At 45.4% G+C, this 19,548-nt stretch overlaps 2 protein-coding genes across 4 annotated transcripts in view; one reads left to right on the top strand and one right to left on the bottom strand.

Annotated features, from left to right (window-relative positions):
• The window catches only part of LOC309558550 (E3 ubiquitin-protein ligase TRIM39-like), a gene marked incomplete at its 3' end in the record, with an annotated part of 98,393 nt that overhangs the window by 56,902 nt on the left and 21,943 nt on the right, over window positions 1–19,548 (bottom strand). The window lies entirely within an intron of this gene.
• On the top strand, window positions 5,895–13,994 carry UBALD1 (UBA like domain containing 1). 3 transcript variants are annotated; one of them, XM_082260180.1, is made up of 4 exons: window positions 5,895–6,031; window positions 6,486–6,659; window positions 8,519–8,578; window positions 13,297–13,994. In XM_082260180.1, exons 2-4 carry the CDS (start codon window positions 6,540–6,542, stop codon window positions 13,555–13,557), a joined length of 441 nt encoding a protein of 146 aa, XP_082116306.1. In that variant the 5' UTR covers window positions 5,895–6,031; window positions 6,486–6,539; the 3' UTR covers window positions 13,558–13,994. The 3 variants fall into 3 exon arrangements, with proteins under 3 accessions (XP_082116306.1, XP_082116305.1, XP_082116307.1); XM_082260179.1 differs by having other exon boundaries at window positions 5,944–6,044; XM_082260181.1 differs by having other exon boundaries at window positions 6,000–6,083.

Genomic DNA, 19,548 nt, shown 5'->3' with positions numbered 1-19,548 from the left:
GGGCCCAAAGTGTAAATATTTTGTGTGGCCACCATTATTTTCCAGCACTACCTTAACCCTCTTGGGCATGGAGTTCACCAGAGCTTCACAGGTTGCCACTGGAGTCCTCTTCCACTCCTCCATGACGACATCACAGAGCTGGTGGATGTTAGAGACCTTGCGCTCCTCCACCTTCTGTTTGAGGATGTCCCACAGATGCTCAATAGGGTTTAGGTCTGGAGACATGCTTGGCCGTCCATCACCTTTACCCTCCCCTTCTTTAGCAAGGCAGTGGTTGTCTTGGAGGTGTTTGGGGTCCTTATGTTGGAATACTGCCCTGCGGCCCAGTCTCTGAAGGGAGGGGGTCATGCTTTGCTTCAGTATGTCACAGTACATGTTGGCATTCATGGTTCCCTTAATGAACTGTAGCTCCCCAGTGTTGGCAGCACTCATGCAGCCCCAGACCATGACACTCCCACCACCATGCTTGACTGTAGGGAAGACACACTTGTCTTTGTACTCCTCACCTGGTTGCCGTCACACACGCTTGATACCATCTGAGCCAAATAAGTTTATCTTGGTCTCCTCAGACCACAGGACATGGTTCCAGTAATCCATGTCCTTAGTCTGCTTGTCTTCAGCAAACTGTTTGCAGGCTTTCTTGTGCATCATCTTTAGAAGAGGGTTCCATCTGAGACGACAGCCATGCAGACCAATTTGATGCAGTGTGAGGCGTATGGTCTGAGCACTGACAGGCTGACCCCCCCCCCCCACCCCTTCAACCTCTGCAGCAATGCTGGCAGCACTCGTACGTCTATTTTCCAAAGACAACCTCTGGATAGGACGCTGAGCACGTGCACTCAATTTCTTTGATCGACCATGGTGAGGCCTGTTCTGAGTGGAACCTGTCCTGTTAAACCACTGTATGGTCTTGGCCATCATGCTGCAGCTCAGTTTCAGGGTCTTGGCAATCTTCTTATAGCCAAGTATTACACAAACATTTTTTTCCATGTTTCACAACATATAGTACATAATCCCACCCTCCTTAGTATGACTTGGCTCATTGATGTAAAATACGCTCTGGTCAGGGGGAGTGGAACAATACTGTATGTCACAACGCGTTTTGTGGGTCTCCAATCTCACTTCCTCAGGTTCTGTGCAGCTATAGATAAATGTCAGTATTACTATAGACAATATGATGAGTATATACAATACATATACTGGTAACACTCTGTGTCTTTTAGTGAATAACCACCCAAAATTGTGAACTGGAGCCTGGGGACCTCCAACCGCACCGAGCCGGCCTCTGGGAGGAGGAATCTCCTGGAAGGACAAAATAAAAGGGAGGTTTTTTTTCTTTCCAGTTGTTCCTTCTCCCAGAGAGAGACATTATTATTATTATTATTATTATTATTATTATCATCATTATTATTATTATTATTATTATCATCATTATTATTATTATCATTATTATTATTATCATTATTATTATTAATTATACTATCACAGCAGTGGATGTTGTCCCTTATGTATCCCCAGCACAGAAGTGCTGAACAGAATGTTCAATTACATTTTATTGGAATTACAAATGCTGCACAAATGTTTTATTTACTTTAATGACCGGCTCCAGATAAATCATTTTTATTTTTCCCTTTTTCTTCCATCAATAGAATGGTGGACAGGTAGCAGCCTGGTGCGCTGTCAGTGTTATTGGATAGTTGGCAGCCAGGTGCACTGTCGGTGTTATTGGAATGGGGGATAGGTGGCAGCCAGGTGCGCTGTCAGTGTTATTGGAATGGGGGATAGGTGGCAGCCCGGTGCGCTGTCAGTGCTATTGGAATGGGGGATAGGTGGCAGCCAGGTGCGCTGTCAGTGTCATTGGAATGGGGGATAGGTGGCAGCCAGGTGCGCTGTCAGTGTCATTGGAATGGGGGATAGGTGGCTGCCAGGTGCGCTGTCAGTGTCATTGGAATGGGGGATAGGTGGCAGCCAGGTGCGCTGTCAGTGTTATTGGAATGGGGGATAGGTGGCAGCCAGGTGCGCTGTCAGTGTTATTGGAATGAGGGATAGGTGGCAGCCAGGTGCCCTGTCAGTGGTATTGGAATGGGGGATAGGTGGCAGCCAGGTGCGCTGTCAGTGTTATTGGAATGGGGGATAGGTGGCAGCCAGGTGCGCTGTCAGTGTCATTGGAATGGGGGATAGGTGGCAGCCAGGTGCGCTGTAAGTGTCATTGGAATGGGGGATAGGTGGCAGCCAGGTGCGCTGTCAGTGTTATTGGAATGGGGGATAGGTGGCAGCCAGGTGCGCTGTCAGTGTTATTGGAATGGGGGATAGGTGGCAGCCAGGTGCGCTGTCAGTGTTATTGGAATGAGGGATAGGTGGCAGCCAGGTGCCCTGTCAGTGGTATTGGAATGGGGGATAGGTGGCAGCCAGGTGCGCTGTCAGTGTTATTGGAGTGGGGGATAGGTGGCAGCCAGGTGCGCTGTCAGTGTCATTGGAATGGGGGATAGGTGGCAGCCAGGTGCGCTGTCAGTGTCATTGGAATGGGGGGTAGGTGGCAGCCAGGTGCGCTGTCAGTGTCATTGGAATGGGGGGTAGGTGGCAGCCAGGTGCGCTGTCAGTGTTATTGGAATGGGGGATAGGTGGCAGCCAGGTGCGCTGTCAGTGTTATTGGAATAGGGGATAGGTGGCAGCCAGGTGCGCTGTCAGTGTTATTGGAATGAGGGATAGGTGGCAGCCAGGTGCCCTGTTAGTGTTATTGGAATGAGGGATAGGTGGCAGCCAGGTGCGCTGTCAGTGTTATTGGAATGGGGGATAGGTGGCAGCCAGGTGCGCTGTCAGTGTCATTGGAATGGGGGATAGGTGGCAGCCAGGTGCGCTGTCAGTGTCATTGGAATGGGGGATAGGTGGCAGCCAGGTGCGCTGTCAGTGTTATTGGAATGGGGGATAGGTGGCAGCCAGGTGCGCTGTCAGTGTTATTGGAATGGGGGATAGGTGGCAGCCAGGTGCGCTGTCAGTGTTATTGGAATGGGGGATAGGTGGCAGCCAGGTGCGCTGTCAGTGTTATTGAAATGGGGGATAGGTGGCAGCCAGGTGCGCTGTCAGTGTTATTGGAATGGGGGATAGGTGGCAGCCAGGTGCGCTGTCAGTGTTATTTAAATATGGGACAGTTGGGAGCCAGGTGCATATATGTATATGTGTATATATGTGTATATATGTATGTGTGTATATATGTATGTGTATATGTATGTGTGTATATATGTGTATATGTATGTGTGTATATATGTATATATATATGTATTGGGGTCATTATGGGAGATCCGGGTCACACAGCAGAACATTCCACAGCGATCCCTCGGTGGTTCCCACACTGTGATGACGTCACCGCTGTCCAGGAAACTCCAATACACGGAGCTCTGCCAACCTGGCCTGACCCGTCCATCACCAGGAAGCCACACCCTATCCCTCAGCCCTGCTCTGCCATTGGTGAGCGGGATGTTTACCTTATATGGTCTGACACTGCCACAGCTCAGGCGACCATTGGCTGCAAGCGGAGCCGCTGTGGGTGACCTCACTACACAAACAAAGCGGGGCATGCCGGGAGTTGTAGTTCTCGGAGCAGCTGAGCCATGTGGGATGGGGATCTGGTTCTCTGGCTATGTGTACAGCGGGGAAGAGTTATTATGGTGTTTTTTTTTTTTGCAGGGGTAGCTAAGATTATCCCGAGGATCCAGATATTGAAGTGCTTAGAGGATTTTTTTTTTTTAATGTGGGTTTCTGCAGCTGCTGTGGAACTACAAATCCCAGCATGTCTGTGTGTGTACATTACAGCTGTACAGCCACAGGCTGCACAATTGTGATCTGCATTATGGATTAAATATTATTACTTTTCTATTATCGTTATTAAGTTAAATATAAATGAATAATAATTATACTGTATAGAGATTATTATGATTATGCTTATTTATATTTATTAATTTACAAATTAATAATACAATAACATTATATACCATACTATACCATTATAATAACATGTATTATTATTTAATACTATATTATGATTATTATTATTTATTATAAAGAAATACTGTTTCAGCATGCTGGAATTTGTAGTTCCACAATACCCATTCATTTATCCAGTTTCCAGGGTCAGTCTGGTTTTAAATATCTAATCCTGGAAGTTTTTGTCTCTGAAAATATATTTGATTTTTCTGCTTTATTTAAAATGAAATTTATTATTATTATTATTATTATTAGGGCTTGTCAAACGCTGCCCTTTTCTTTGGAGCTTAAGTGTTGCTCAAGCGCACGCATTAAAACGGAAGTTGCAAAAATGAATCAAACCTGCCAACTTGTGTTAGAGGTGCCCTTTAAATGTCTGACTACCAGTCTGTCCGCCCTTAGGGCTCATTAAGACAGCGATCTGCGATTCTTGCCAGAGGACACGCTAGCCCCACGCATTTCAATTGCCGGCGCTGCTGCTGTTCACATGTAACTGTTCACCCCAGGTTACATGCAATTAAGGCTTAACCGCCATAAACCCCTACTAATTAATAACCAGGGGTGTAATTGATCAATCGCCTATAATCGCACCTGCTCCAAATTTGTGCGATCAACACCATGCTGTATTGATCGATTCCCAATAATTATTCCATGCTCCAGATTTGTACGATCAACACCATGTAATATTGATCGATTCTTAATAATCATACCATACTCCAAATTTGTACAATCAACTCAACGTAGTATTGATCGATTCCCAATAATCATACCATGCTCCAAATTTGTACGATCAACTCCATGTAGTATTGATCGATTCCCAATAATTATACCATGCTCCAAATGTGTACGATCAACACTACGTAATATTGATTGATTTTCAATAATGATACCATGCTCCAAATTTATACGATCAACACCACATCATGCTGATCAATTTCTAATAACTATACCATGCTCCAAATTTGTACGTTCAGTACCACATCAAATTGATCGATTCCTAATAATTATACCATGCTCCAAATTTGTATGATCATCACCACGTAATATTGATCGAGTCCCAATAATAATACCATGCTCCAAATTTGTCTGATAAATACCAGGTAATATTGATCAATTCCCAATAATCATACCATGCTCCAAATTTGTATGATCATCACCACGTAATATTGATCGAGTCCCAATAATCATACCATGCTCCAAATTTGTACGATCAACACTACGTAATATTGATTGATTTTCAATAATGATACCATGCTCCAAATTTGTACGATCAACACCACATCATACTGATCAATTTCTAATAACTATACCATGCTCCAAATTTGTACGTTCAGTACCACATCAAATTGATAGATTCCTAATAATTATACCATGCTCCAAATTTGTATGATCATCACCACGTAATATTGATCGAGTCCCAATAATAATACCATGCTCCAAATTTGTCTGATAAATACCAGGTAATATTGATCAATTCCCAATAATCATACCATGCTTCAAATTTGTGCTATTAGCATTATGTAATATTGATCAATCCCCAATAATTGTACCATGCTCCAAATTTGTGCGATCATCACCACGTAATATCGATCGATTCCCAATAGTCATACAATGCTCCAACTTTGTACAATGCAACTATATGTGTACCGGTCAGTAGCGAATAATCCCAGGCAATTTTAATAACACGAATGCATTGGTGAAAATCACTGCATCTGTCCAACCTCAAGACGCGCTCACATACATATGGTAAGTACGCATTTCTTATTTGGAAATTTAATGTGAACTCCTTACAAAATTAGAAGTCCAGGGAAAACATTGCTAAGCGAATTCTCATTCTGTAGGGCGATGACGTGGAATTTCGTATTTGCGGTGTGCACAATAGCAGGTGAACTCATCATAAAAACATGTTGTGACCATCCAAGGCTGAAAGCAGCTGTGCTCTTTTCCCCAACTCCAAAAAAAAAAAAAAAACTCCATTTCCCATCATGCCTTGCTCCTCCACTCCTCTGTGGGGCTGGAGCTTGTTGATGGGCAGCTTTGCAGGGAGGCAGTGAGTGAGCGGTGTGCGTTGTGTTTATAAATGTCTATCTACATGTCTACGTGTGAGTGTGTGCAGCCGGCGGGGGCTCTCACCCGTCTCTATAGGCAATGGGTGTCTGGTGCACGTGTGTGTGAGTGCGCGCACCGTCCGATCCTCCGCAGCAACGTGTTCTACATGTTGCAGCGTGCAGCACACACACAATGCCTTTATTGTATTTGTTTACGTCTGGATGTTTGAGCACTGGAAGTCACCTATAGATGTATGATATATTTACAGGACAGGGTACAGGGCGAATGGCTTGTGTAGGATCGTGCATGCGTCCGATCATATAGTAGACTGCGTGTTTTATTGTGAAACATTGATGTGTTTTACCAAACAAGATGGCTCCCCTCCTGTTCTGTGTTATGTCTTTGCTTCTCTGTATTATCTCTGCTAACCATTTGTTTTTTTTCTCCGCTCGCAGACTGTTAGGTGTCACTGAGCTGTCACTTGCGCTGTGGGTGTGACGTCCGTCGGGATGTCTGGTGACATAGAGCAGTTGAAGCAGCAGCTGCTGGTGTCCCAGTTTGTGCTGGCGGCCGGCTGCGCTACGGACCAGGCTGAGCAGCTACTGCGGGCGGCGCACTGGCAGTATGAGGTGAGAGGAGAGCGCTGGGCTCTGGGGAATAAAATGTTCACTTTTCATACTTTCAGCTTTCTGTCCCTTAGTCGCTCTCACCCACCTTCAACCATTCACCATTCTTTCACCCTGTACCTTCCTTTCTTGCTGTCTCCCTGCTCACTCCTCTCTCCCTTTGCCACCCTTTTCCTTCTGTCTTCCTGCTCTTTCCAGTCTCCTGCTGATTCTCCGCTCCCCCTCCCTCCTCTTGTGTCCCTCTGCTCACCCTGTTTTCCTGCTGTCTCTCTGCTCCCCCCTCTCTCCTACTGACTATCTGCTCACCCCTCACTCCTATTGTTCCTCTGATCACTCTTCTTTCGCTCTGTCCCTCTACTCGCCCCTGTCTTCCGCTGACTCAGTCCTCGCCCCTCCCTCTCGTTGTCCCTCTGCTCACCCCTCTCTCCCACTGTTTCTCTGCTCACCCCTCTCTCCTGCTATCTCTCAGCTTACACCTCTCTCCTGCTTTCCCTCTGTTTTAAACTCTCTCCCGCTGTCCCTCTGCTTTTCACACTCCCCCGCTGTCGCTCTGCTTCCCCTCTCTTTCGCTGTCGCTCTACATTCTCCTCACTTTAACTGTCCCTCTGCTTTCCCATCTCTCCTGCTGTCCCTCTACTTTTTTCCCTTTCCCGCTGTCCCTCTGCTTTCCCCTCTCTCCCGCTATCCCTCTGCTCACCCTCTCTTCTTCTGCCCCTTTGCTTTCCCCTCTCTCTTGCTGTCCCTCTGCTTTCCCCTCTCTCCCGCTATCCCTCTGCTCACCCTCTCTTCTTCTGCCCCTCTATGTTCCCCTCTCTCTTACTGTCTCTCTGCTTTCCCCTCTCTCTTGCTGTCGCTCCGCTTTCCCATCTCTCCCGCTGTTCCACTGCTTTAACCTCCCTCCCGCTGTCCCTCTGCTCACCCCCGTCTCCTGCAGTCCCTATGCATTCCCCTCTCTTCCCATGTCCTTCTGCTTTCCCTTCTCTCCTGCTGTCCCTCTGCTTTCTCCTCTCTCCTGCTGTCCCTTAGCTTCCCCTCTCCCCTGCTGTTCCTCTGCTTTCCCCTCTCTCCCGCTGTTCCTCTGCTTTCTCCTCTCTCCCACTGTTCCTCTGCTTTCTCCTCTCTCCCACTGTCCCTCTGCTTTCTCCTCTCTCTCCCGCTGTCCCTCTGCTTTCCCCTCTCTCCCGCTATCCCTCTGCTCACCCTCTCTTCTTCTGCCCCTATGCTTTCCCCTCTCTCTTGCTGTCTCTCTGCTTTCCCATCTCTCCCGCTGTTCCACTGCTTTCACCTCTCTCCCGCTGTCCCTCTGCTCACCCCTGTCTCCCACAGTCCCTATGCATTCCCCTCTCTTCCCCTGTCCTTCTGCTTTCCCATCTCTCCTTCTGCCCTCATCTTTTCCCTCTCTCCCGCTGTCCCTCATCTTTTCCCCTCTCTCCTGCTGTCCCTCTGCTTTCCCCTCTCTTCTGCTGTCCCTCTGTTTTCCCCTCTCCCCTGCTGTCCCTCTGCTCACCCCTCTCTCCCGCTGTCCCTCTGCTTTCCCCTCTCCCCTGCTGTCCCTCTGCTCACCCCTCTCTCCCGCTGACCCTCTGCTTTCCCCTCTCTTCTGCTGTCCCTCTGTTTTCCCCTCTCCCCTGCCTTCCCTCTGCTTTCCCCTCTCTTCTGCTGTCCCTCATCTTTCCCCTCTCCCCTGCCTTCCCTCTGCTTTCCCCTCTCTTCTGCTGTCCCTTCACTGTCTCTTTCACCTCTCCCACCATTAAAATCCTTCTTTTTTCTACTTCTTCTGTCACTCTTCAGGCTTTTGTCTGCTCCATTGTAATTCTAGTTTATGCCCATCATTGTGTTATATCTCTTTCTTCTCTCTGCAGACTGCACTTAGCGCCTTCTTCCAAGAGTCCAGTCACCCCTACATCCCGCACCACCAAATGGTAAGACACTGGGAAGGGGTCTGTAGTACAGTTTTGCTGAAATTTTTTAAATTTGGAAATCTTCTATTTTCTATTCTTTGGATGGAAAGGTTAAAGATTCCGCCAAACGTGGTGCCTAGTGAGCGTAATTGGCATAATTAATCCACCTTACCAACCACTCAGTATTTGCCGCCCCTCTCTAGCAATCCCTCCACCTGCTTTCACCCACCCATCAAATTCCATTCAACCTCATTTAAAAATAACCAAAGCAAAGCAAGCTGTCCTCTTTGCTTTTCCCAAGACCTCCTGCTTTTAGGCGGCCCCTGTATTGTAACTGTACTATCTTAGTCTTCCTTTGTGATGTAAAGTACAGTAAAACCTTGAATTGAGAGTAACTTGGTTTGAGAGCATTTTGCAAGACAAGCTAATTTTTTTTTATGAATCCTGACTTAATAAACAAGCGATGTCTTGATATAAAAGTAGCGTCATGTCAGAACTGAGTATAAAAGAAAAGAGAGGCACCTCTAAGTGTAGCAATATGGTTATATTTAATGAAGGTACAATATTTAGCAACTCACATGGTTGATGAATAAAACAGGCACATCTAAGTATGCAGGCATCCGGGGTAAAGCTGTCCACATAGACCACGGGTGTCAAACACAAGGCCCAAGGGCCAAATCCGGCCCGCCAGGCCATTTCATGTGGCCCTCACACCTCTCCTACAGCTATGGCACCCCCCTCCTCTCCATCCCCACCATGTTTTAACAGTCGGTAGCAGAGGAGGACAGAACTTCTCCTAGAGATCCTGCGCCTCTCTATGGCACGCTCTAGTTTTTGCCTCCCCTGGTTTAAGCATTCAGCAGACTCTGGCAACTGACTCCAGCCTTCCTCTGGTCCTTCTCCAGACCCTGCATTCTCTGCTTCCCAGCCCTGCCCCCAGCTTCTTCCTGGCAGCAGCAAATGTTAAGGGGAGTGCACTGTGATGTAAGTGAGTTTGGGGGACCCATAACTTCTGATGGTGGGGGAGCTCTTAAAATCTGATTACATCTAGTCTTACAGATGCAACCGGCCCTTTGAGGGCAACCATAATGCTGATGTGGCCCATGATGAAATTGAGTTTGACACCCCTGACATAGACCATCAGTCTTTTTTATTTATTTATTTATTTTATTACACTGTCCCTGTAAAAAAAAAAAAAAATCGGATTACTTTTATTGCTGCCACAAGGAATGTAAACATCCCTTGTGATAGTAATAGGCAGTGACAGGTACTCTAAAAGACCCCAAACCCCTCCACTGTGCTTAAAAATATTAAAACTACCAAGATTAGCATTTTTTGAATACTGTCATTTTTTTAAATCGGTGCCGCTGGCTGCCGAGTTAACCTGGAAGTGACATTATGAGTTGTGACGTTGCTTCTAGGTTTTTACATCGAAAACCCGATCAGAGCCGAATTGTTCTGCCAGACATGCTGCTGGTGGCTTGGGTCTCCCAGTAGGACGGGAGACCCAGGCGGAGCGGCGGGAGGGTGGGGGACGTCCCCTCCTGCTCCATGTAATACCAGCCGAGCAGCTGCTTAGCCGCATCAGTTAGTATTAAGCGAAAGCGGACCATCAGCTCTAAAAAAAAAACTGTACCGGGGTGATGCCTCTAGCTGAATACCATCCCGGTACAACAACCACTTCAGCAAAATGACGTACAGGTACGTGATTTTGCGGGAAGTGGTTAAAATACAACTCTAGACACAACTTTTATGTTTTGGACAGAGCACAGAAGAGTTAGAAGCTCTACCAGGTTATTATTGCAGTTTTTGTACCCATTGGGGATTTCTCCTCACCTAATTGAGACAAAATGTGAGCAAAATTTCTACTCCAAGGGCACAGCCAGTAATAAAACATGTGTAAGAGGAGGAAAGAACCCACGTCATTAATTTATTGCCCTGTTGGGAAGATCATTTCACTTTCTGAATGCCAGGGACACAGACAGGGCTTATAACCTCTAAGGAGAACAGGCCTAAACAGGTACTGGCAACAGTGAACCGGGAACAAGACATGGCCACCCAGGAACAGTCCAAAAGGCAGCAACACAGTTTTCTTTAGACAGTAGGTCCATATAAAAAAATAAAGAAACACTAACCAAACTTGTGCCAGTTCCTTACTAAGAGGGTACCTGCTAATGGGTTCCCCAAAGCAAACCAACAGCACATGTACCATATAAGTGTTCTTTCAGTAGTCAGCCTTTTCACCCAGCAGCAGGCTTCCTTGGCGCAGAGAATGAGAGAGCCCTGAGTTTCAGTCTGTGTGCAGCTAAGAATATTAATGGGATCTGGTTACTAGGTATGATGTGGATGTAGGAATAGAGTCTTTATCGGAGTCAAAGCTCTACAAAGTCTCTGGGCTCCAGGACCAATAACAGAATTCATTAGGATTTAAATAAACAAAAACTTTGTTTTCTCCATAACACACAAATTCAGGTGTAGGTGAGAAGCTTGGTGACGCCATCCAAAACTGAGAGCCTAACAAACCCTTCCGTAGCCAAAGTAAAGCCTCATACACACGCAACGAATTTCCGCCGACCGGTCGTCCGTCTTTTGTCCAGAGTGGTGTCTTTAAGCCCCGTACACACGAGTAGAAATTTGGCCGGGAAATTTCATCCGACGACAGATCTGCCGATTTTCGGCTTGTTAGTATGATGCTTCCGACAACCGACTCCGACTTTGCGGCCGAAAAAATCCTGGTGTGCAGGCTATATAATTTTTGTCGACCGTCAAAACACGTCCGATTTTCATCTCATTAGTACAGATTTCGATGGGGAAAAATCTTATGAGCAAGACTAGGCATGCTCAGAGATGAAAGAACACAAAGAAAGCAATCCAACACATGACATCACTTCTGAAGTAAAATTTTCGTCATGCGGGAAAATTCGTGTGCAGTCTAGAGCACATTCCAACCAACGGACACCACTCTGGACAAAAGATGGATGACTGGTTGGCGGAAATTTGTTGTGTGTGTACGAGGCTTTAGAAGTATGTTTTAGCTGGAGCTGACCTTTGAAACCCATCTTGAAAGTAAATAAACCTGACTCTGAACATCTCTCTCCCAATCTCATCATTCTGTCTTTATCTACCAATAAATTATCACTTCTAAATCTCCAACACCAATTGTGTTTATCCCCTTTTCTTTTAAATCAGAAGCTCTTTTCGGAAAGCGTTTCATTATTTAGATTCCAAAGTTTTGGCCTCCTTGTCTCCATACTTTGTTCAGTTTCCCAGAATGTTTTGACTTTATACAAATTATTGATAATAATATTCTAGTGGGGTTATGCTATGTGGCTATTTTGGATTCACTATATGGTGAAACATTTCTGGACATGTGATCACACTTAATATGAGTTTGTTGGACATCCAATTCCAAAAACATTGGTATCAATATGGAGTTGGCCCTTCTTTGTGACTATAACAGCCATCACTCTTCTAGGAAGGCTTTCCACAAGATTCTGTGTGTGTCTGTTGGAATTGTTGCCAGTTTGGCCAAGCAAACATTTGTGAGGTCAGGCGCTGATGTTGGATAAAAAGACCTGGCCCACAATCGGCATTCCATCTTCTTATAGGTGTTCAGTAGGGTTGAGGTCAGGGCCCTGTGAAGGCCATTCAAGTTCCTTCACAACAAACTGGTCAAACTATGGGGTTGATTTACTAAACTTAGTGAGTGCAAAATCTGGTGCAGCTGTGCATGGTAGCCAATCAGCTTCTAACTTTAGCTTGTTCAATTAAGCTTTGACAATAAAACCTGAAGGCTGATTGGTTTCTACCCAGAGCCGCACCATATTTTGCACGCCACAGTTTCATTAAAGCGGAGTTCCAGCCATGAAAAAAATGTTTCAATAAAATTCCCCCCGGGACAGTCAGGGCTAGTACATTCCATAATGGATAGCCTCTGTACTGTCCCGGGTCCCACTTACCTGCAAGAAGAAATACTTACCTTTAAAATTTCTTCTCCAGCGTTGCCATCTCGGATGTGGGCAGCTGAAGCCAGCGCGATCCTCTTCTGCGTCCTCTTCTCCCAGAATGCGCCTGCACCGGCCCCGCTCGTCACTTCCGGTGCGGCGCGGCATTCCTCCACAGCTTCTGGGCATGCCCAGAAGCTGTTTAGCAGGGAATGCGGCGTCACACCGGAAAGGGACGAGCGGGGCCGGTGCCGTCGCATTGATTCCTGGGAGCGATGACGTTCAGCTCCCAGGAATCATTGCAAACCGGAAGTGACAGCGCGGGCCGCGGCCGCCGAGGGAGGAAGTGGAAGAAAGGTGAGTATATTTTTCTACAATAACAAGGTAAGTAAAAAAAAAAAAAAAATCGTAACTATCCATTTCCTTTTCAGGTGACGAAAAGCAAGCGGATGGCCACAAAATCGATTATGTCGATTTTGTGGCCGGAACTCTGCTTTAAATCAACCCCTATGGAGCTGTTTTATTGCACATGCTGAATCAGAAAAGGACCTTCCCCACACTGTTATCACAAGGTTGGAAGAGCAGAAATGTCTTTGTTGTAGCTTTAACAGTACCCTTCACTGAAAATGCCCAAACTCAATCATCGGAAGGGTTGTCCGCATACTATCGCCATATAGTAGGCATACAGTATAGCTCTAAGAACCTCATCTTGTGTGATCTAGGTTGGAATTCAGTAGGCTGTAGTATTATGAAAAGTACACAGATTAAAATAAAGTCTCACGCTTCTTTTTTCAGATGGGTACCCCTGCCAACACTCCCGCCACCCCTCCCAACTTTCCTGATGCCCTGACTATGTTTTCCCGCCTGAAAGCCTCAGAAAGCGGCTACCTCACCTCACTGGCCACATCCCCACCCCTCCAGCAGGGTGGCGCCCATTTCTCTCCTGATCCTAGAATGCAGCAAACAGGTATGGGCTTCGGCTGCCCCGGAGGTGCGCAGAACTCCAACGGCAATCGAGGCGCAGAGGCAAACCCAGCAGCGGAGGCTGAGAGATGAGAAACGGAGGACCTAAGGACAGCATGAAGGGGGCAGGATGTGGCATGTAGACTTTATGTAGCCAGCTGAACTGCCAAAAGCCTTCCGAGTATTGCTCCATAGAGGCGCCCGGTATCTCATCCTTAGCAATACGGCAGTGGCGGAGACCTTCTTTCGGATAATCTCCTTTACCTCACTTGCCTGCAAAGCATTGCACCAGCTCCATCTTCCACCCTAACTAACACTCACTACAGAGCTGCCCGGTCTTCAGCCATACCTCATACTGCATCTTATGCTGGTGCAGAGTATTTTCCAGGCCTCGAAGCCTTTGCGGAGCTTACCGAAAGCGGTGTAGGGATGCGTTTGTCTTTGATGTAATTTAACCCCGGGGATCCCCAATTAATACGGACATTCCTGTAGCGGTTTTAGGAGTTGACAATAAATATTTTAAACTTTTACACATGACAAAAGGGGAAAGATGTCCTTTTTTATTATTATGGTGTTTTTTTTACATTTTGGAGTGCACATATCTGGAATTGGAGGAATCTCTTTGCAGTCATTCTTCAAGACAGGTGGTCAGAAAATGGTAATCTGAAATGGATGGTTAGACTGGGTTACAGAATACACTTTCTTAATCTTTATAAACCAGAGGAACACTTAAAAACATTTTCAGGTCTCCGCCATACCCGGCTAAAATCAGTAAATTTGGAAAAACACCCCTTACATTTGTGGCCAGTGTGAGACTACCACCCTTAGGGCTTATTCACACTTGCTTTGACTTTAACACACCGGTCTGGGTTGGTAAGTGGGGTCCCACAAGGCTCAGTCCTGGGACCAACCTTGTTCAATTTATTCATAAACAGCATTGAGGTCGGGATCAGTAGTTCTATATCAGTTTTTGCAGATGACATAAAATTGGGCAGGGCAATAACTGCACAGCATGAAGCAGATATCCTACAGAATGACCTGAACAAAATAGCAGTGTGGGCAACGACATGGCAAATCAGGTTTAATGTAGAGAAGTGTAAGGTTTTGCACTTGGGGACTAAAAACATAAAAGCACAATACACGTTAGGGGGGGAACATTTGGGGGAATCAAAAATGGAGAAAGATCTGGGAGTCTTGGTAGAAGATAGACTAAGCAATAGCATGCAATGTCAAGCGGCAGCTGCCAAAGCCGGCAGAACATTAGCATGCATAAAGAAAGGGATGTATTCCAGAGGTAAGACTATAATCCTTCCACTTTATAAAACTCTGGTCCGACTGCATCTGGAGTATTCTGTCCAGTTCTGGTCGCCAGTCCTCAGGAGGGATATGTTGGAGCTGGAGAGAGTCCAGAGGGGAATGGAGAACCTTAACTATGAAGAGCGTCTACAATCTCTTAATTTATTCTCCCTGGAGAAGAGACGCCTGAGAGGGGACATGATAGCAATTTATAAATACCTCAATGGTGATCTCAGCATAGAAAAAAAGCTATTCAGTCGCAAGGATTGTATGAGGACACAAGGACATACAATGCGATTAGAGGAGAAGCGTTTTAACCTTAGGCAACGTGGGGGGTTCTTTACTGTTAGGGCTACAAGATTGTGGAATTCTCTACCACAAGAGGTGGTTACTGCGGGAAGTATGGTGGCTTTCAAAAGACTCTTGGACATACATCTCAAGGATCAGAACATTCAGGGGTATGAGAGATGATTACGGCCATACACACCTACACAGGTTGAACTGGATGGACTATTGTCTTTATTCAACCTCAACTACTATGTAACTATGTAACACAGCACCTGCTGCTTCAACATGGGTTTTTTTATGTGTTTTTGATGTTTCGGTAATGCTTTCACCACTGGGCTCTTTTACCGCCTTCCTGCCCAGGCCAATTTTCAGCTTTCAGGACAGTCACATTTTGAATGACACTTGCTCAGTCATGCTACACTGTACCCATATGAAAGTTTTACCATTTTGTTCGCACAAATAGAGCTTTCTTTTGGTGGTATTTAATCACCGCTGTTTTTTTTTTTTGATAAACAAAAAAAAAAAAAAAGGCCAAATATGAGATTTTGCAAACAGGTAATTTTTCTCCTTCACTGATGTGCACTGATGAGCCTGCACTGATGGGCAGTGATGTGCTGCGCTGATGGGCACTGATGAGACAGCACTGGTAGGCACTGATGAGGCTGTACTGATAGATGGCACTGATGGGCACTGGTAGGCGGCACTGATAGGTGACACTGGTGGTCACTGATTAGCAGCACTGATGGGCACTGATAGATGGCACTGATTAGCAGCACTGGTGGGCAATGTTGGGACCGATGTCACTTTAACAGAAGTCAGTTATCTGTGGCATGCAGGCAGTGCAAACATTGTAGGACATTCATGTGTACCCTCCCGGCATTGTAAGCCAGCACTGTAGCCATCTTTCAGCTATAGCACAGACAGGAACTGGTTAATGAAGCTTGGAAAATGCTTTGTGTGTGTTGATTTAAATTTTTTTTTAAAGGGGCCCCAGTAGAACCCCAACTCAGTAGTACCTCCACTCAGCAGATCCCAGCTCATTATTTGTCCTGTTCAGCAGATTCACAGCTCATTGGTACCCCTGTTCAGCAGATCCCTAGCTTAGTAGTACGCTCGTTCAGCAGATCCCCTGCTCAGTAGTACCCCTCGCTCTTCTGTCTGTGCTCACCTTCCACTATAGCGTTCCCATGTTGCAAACCATGTGTGCCATATACTAGTTGCTCCTCTCCAGTCCAGACCCCACTTACCTTCCTGCTGCTCCTCGCTGCACACCAGATGTGACATCTGCACCAGACACTTTCAGAATATATACACATGAACCGGAAGTGACTGCTGATGACATCTTTCCAGTTCGCTTGTTGGATTCCCAGTGCATTCTGGAATATGCCATACTTGCAATACCTCCAAAGCTAAGCTAAAGCTGAATAAAAGCATCTCAAAACCAGCAGGTGCTGTAAGCGTGCTTTGTCATAGACTTCTATGGAGGCTTTGAAGCACCAAGAAAGCGACATGGGGTATCATTTTTCTAAGGACTCTTTCACACAGGCAATGAAAATAGGCAGTTGGGTTGCTTTTTTATTGCTTCCCAAAGGCCTATCAATGCCACTCAAAATTGTTACAATGGGGAGAGGATGGAGGTGGTTATACTGAAGCGTTGGTGTTGCTTTGCGGCGAGGCAAAAATAACGCTGCCGGCAGAGCTTAGCAAACTGCCTCTATACACTTCTATTGAAACGCACCACAACTTTACGTTGTTACGTTTTGCGTTTACGGTACTGTTGCAAAGCGTCAAAAGTGATTATTTCCCATTTTAGCCTTGTGTGAAAAAAAAAAACACACAGGGGGTTTCTGAAGTGTTGCCTGATGCAACATGAATGTGTAAAGAGTCCTACCAAAGCTAAGCAAACAGAATGTGTAAACAGGACTATAAGACAACCATTCAGAATACTTTAAAAAAGCGTGTCCAATGCCACATTTTGAAGTAAGTGTAAACAAGCCCTTACAGTGGTAGTCAGAATGTTACTCCTACATACAACTATATGGATCATTGGTGTGCTCTGCCAAGTGGTGTAAGCCTAAGAATTATGCAAGCAACATCAGATGGAAAGTCAACCAGCCACAGCTCAAGGAACCCCTAGCAACTTCTGAAGAAACCTTAGGGTTCCACTGAACCTTGGTTGAGATTGGCTGCTGTAACTACAATGCTAACAATTGAAACTGTCGCTAGAAGTAGTCTTTAACCTTCCCAGCGGTATTCCCGAGTGTGGCTCGGGGTTAATATTCAGTGGCAAAAGCGGTAACCTGGAGCCACAGTCGGGATTACCCCAGAATAATACTCACCTTCCCCTGCGATCCTCCGCCGTCCTCCCCAGCCTTCCTCCCAATGTCCTCTGTGTGTTTGGCCGATGCCGGCACCTTCTTCCGGTTCCCTTCCCTGCGAGCAGGGGGGTGGAACCGGCGGGAGATTAAAAAAAAAATGACACGATACAGTGTAATCTGTTAGGATTACATTTTTGTATCATGCCATTTCACCTAGAGGCTTTTCCAGTGCTCTGACTGTCCATGGCATCCAAAAAGCGTTCTTTTAGCTCAAAAAACGCTTTTGGACGAACTGGAAAACACCGATGGTGAATCGGAAATATTTGAAGAACTGAGCGATAGCGATTCATGGAAAAATTCGCCATCAAGTACTAAAAGTGACAACAGTGACGATTCTGCGGCTGAGCTCAGCGATCTGCCAACTTGGTGCTCTATTGACTGCGGTACGGGTCAGGCAGCAACCCCAAGATTCCCATTTACTGGAGCACCTGGTATGAAAGTTGATGTTGACCATGACAACCTCTTGGCATACCTACAATTATTTCTGACCGATGAGGTTATTGAAAAAATAGTTACCGAGACAAACCGGTACAAAGAGCAACAATTGGCTACAAATCGGAAGTTTGCAAGACGCAGAAAGTGGGAACCACTGACCAAAGATGACATTTGGAAATTTCTGGGCCTAATAATTCTTCAGGGAGTGGTGGGGAAACCCCTGCAGAAGTGGTATTGGACAACCAATACATTACTTGCCACTCCATTCTTTGGCACGGTTATGTCAGAGTACAGATTCTCCCTCATAATGAAATATCTCCATTTCGAAAACAATGAAGAATTTGATGAAATTTATTATTATTATATTATAATTTATGATGTCTACTAGACTCTTGTTTGGACAGATTTAAGTGAGTTATTCCTAAGAATTAAAGGCCTAAAATATAAAAAAACCATATTTCCATGCAAAACAATGTACCGCTTTTAGCTCAAAAGTTCTGACATAATAAGACCGCCAGGGAGGTTAAACTAGCCGTCACATTTGCTGTGTTCTTTAGCAGAGTGGTCAGTTTACAGAGGCCAATCAGCTAATGTTTTGGTCTCTGGTGGATCTTTTGCCAAAATGTTATTTTGTTACAAGCATTATCATCTCCTATTGCTGTTTACACCCGACAATCAGCTCTGAAGAAAGAAAAGCAGAACTCGAAGAGTGTCGACTTACTGTGGATTTAGATATGGGATTTGCCTCGTACATAGAGTGGAGCACTCATGATTGAACATTCCTTCTCTTCAACAAATGAGAGGCCTCCAAACTTTGATACTACTGCTTTGTAGCCTAGTACCTGAACCTTCCATTAATGTAGCCTGTGCCTCTAAAGATTCTTTTTTTCTCTCCTAGATATTAGTATTTATTCATATTTACCAGGATTTGGTTTGTAATGTTGGAGTTGTTTCACCACTCATCCAAGTGGCTTTCACAGTTCATATGAGTCTCAGGAACATGACTGCTGAGAAACAGAGGTGTACAACCCATTGAAAAATCCTATTGTGTGTGACCTTGCCTTTTATGAACACTGTTTTTGTTGGAAGGTCAGGGCCCACCTTTTCGGATTTAAAAAACACATTTTTAATAAGCAAATTCTAACAGAACCCTAAAACCATCATAACTAGTGCCGGTCAGATGTATACACCCAGTATTATCTTAACTTTATGACATTGTCCAAACACGTCTTCACTCTTCACCCTAAGGCCAGCCATAGACAAGTCGAAAACCAAATGTTCTGTCAATAGAAAAATGAAAATAGTAAACCCCCGCTCCATCGCGGTTCAGTTTTTGCGGTCCCGGTATATTGCGTTTTTTTTTTGTAATGTTATTTTACTATATAAATCATTAAAAATGAAATATTTTTGTGTTTTCCATAGCTCTTGCTATGTCTCTCAGTATCTTTTATGTGTTTAAATGAGTTTCTATTGTTTTAAAAGTGTGTTTAAAGACCTTAAAATGCTTTTACACGTACAGTGACAGTAAAAAAACATGCCTGCAATGCATTTTAATAGGGTTTTTCTATTTCGCGGATTTTCACTTTTCGCGGCTGGGTCCGAAACGTAACCCCCCCAAAGGAGGAGGGGTTTACTGTATTACTAAACAAAATCCAACATGTTGGATCAAGCACTTTGGATTGTGACA

Source organism: Pelophylax lessonae (assembly GCF_965119305.1).
Source record: "Pelophylax lessonae genome assembly, chromosome: 6".
In the NCBI taxonomy this organism is placed as follows: domain Eukaryota; kingdom Metazoa; phylum Chordata; class Amphibia; order Anura; family Ranidae; genus Pelophylax; species Pelophylax lessonae.
Note: the sequence above shows the minus strand (reverse complement) of the source record. Positions and strands in the feature narration are given on the sequence as shown.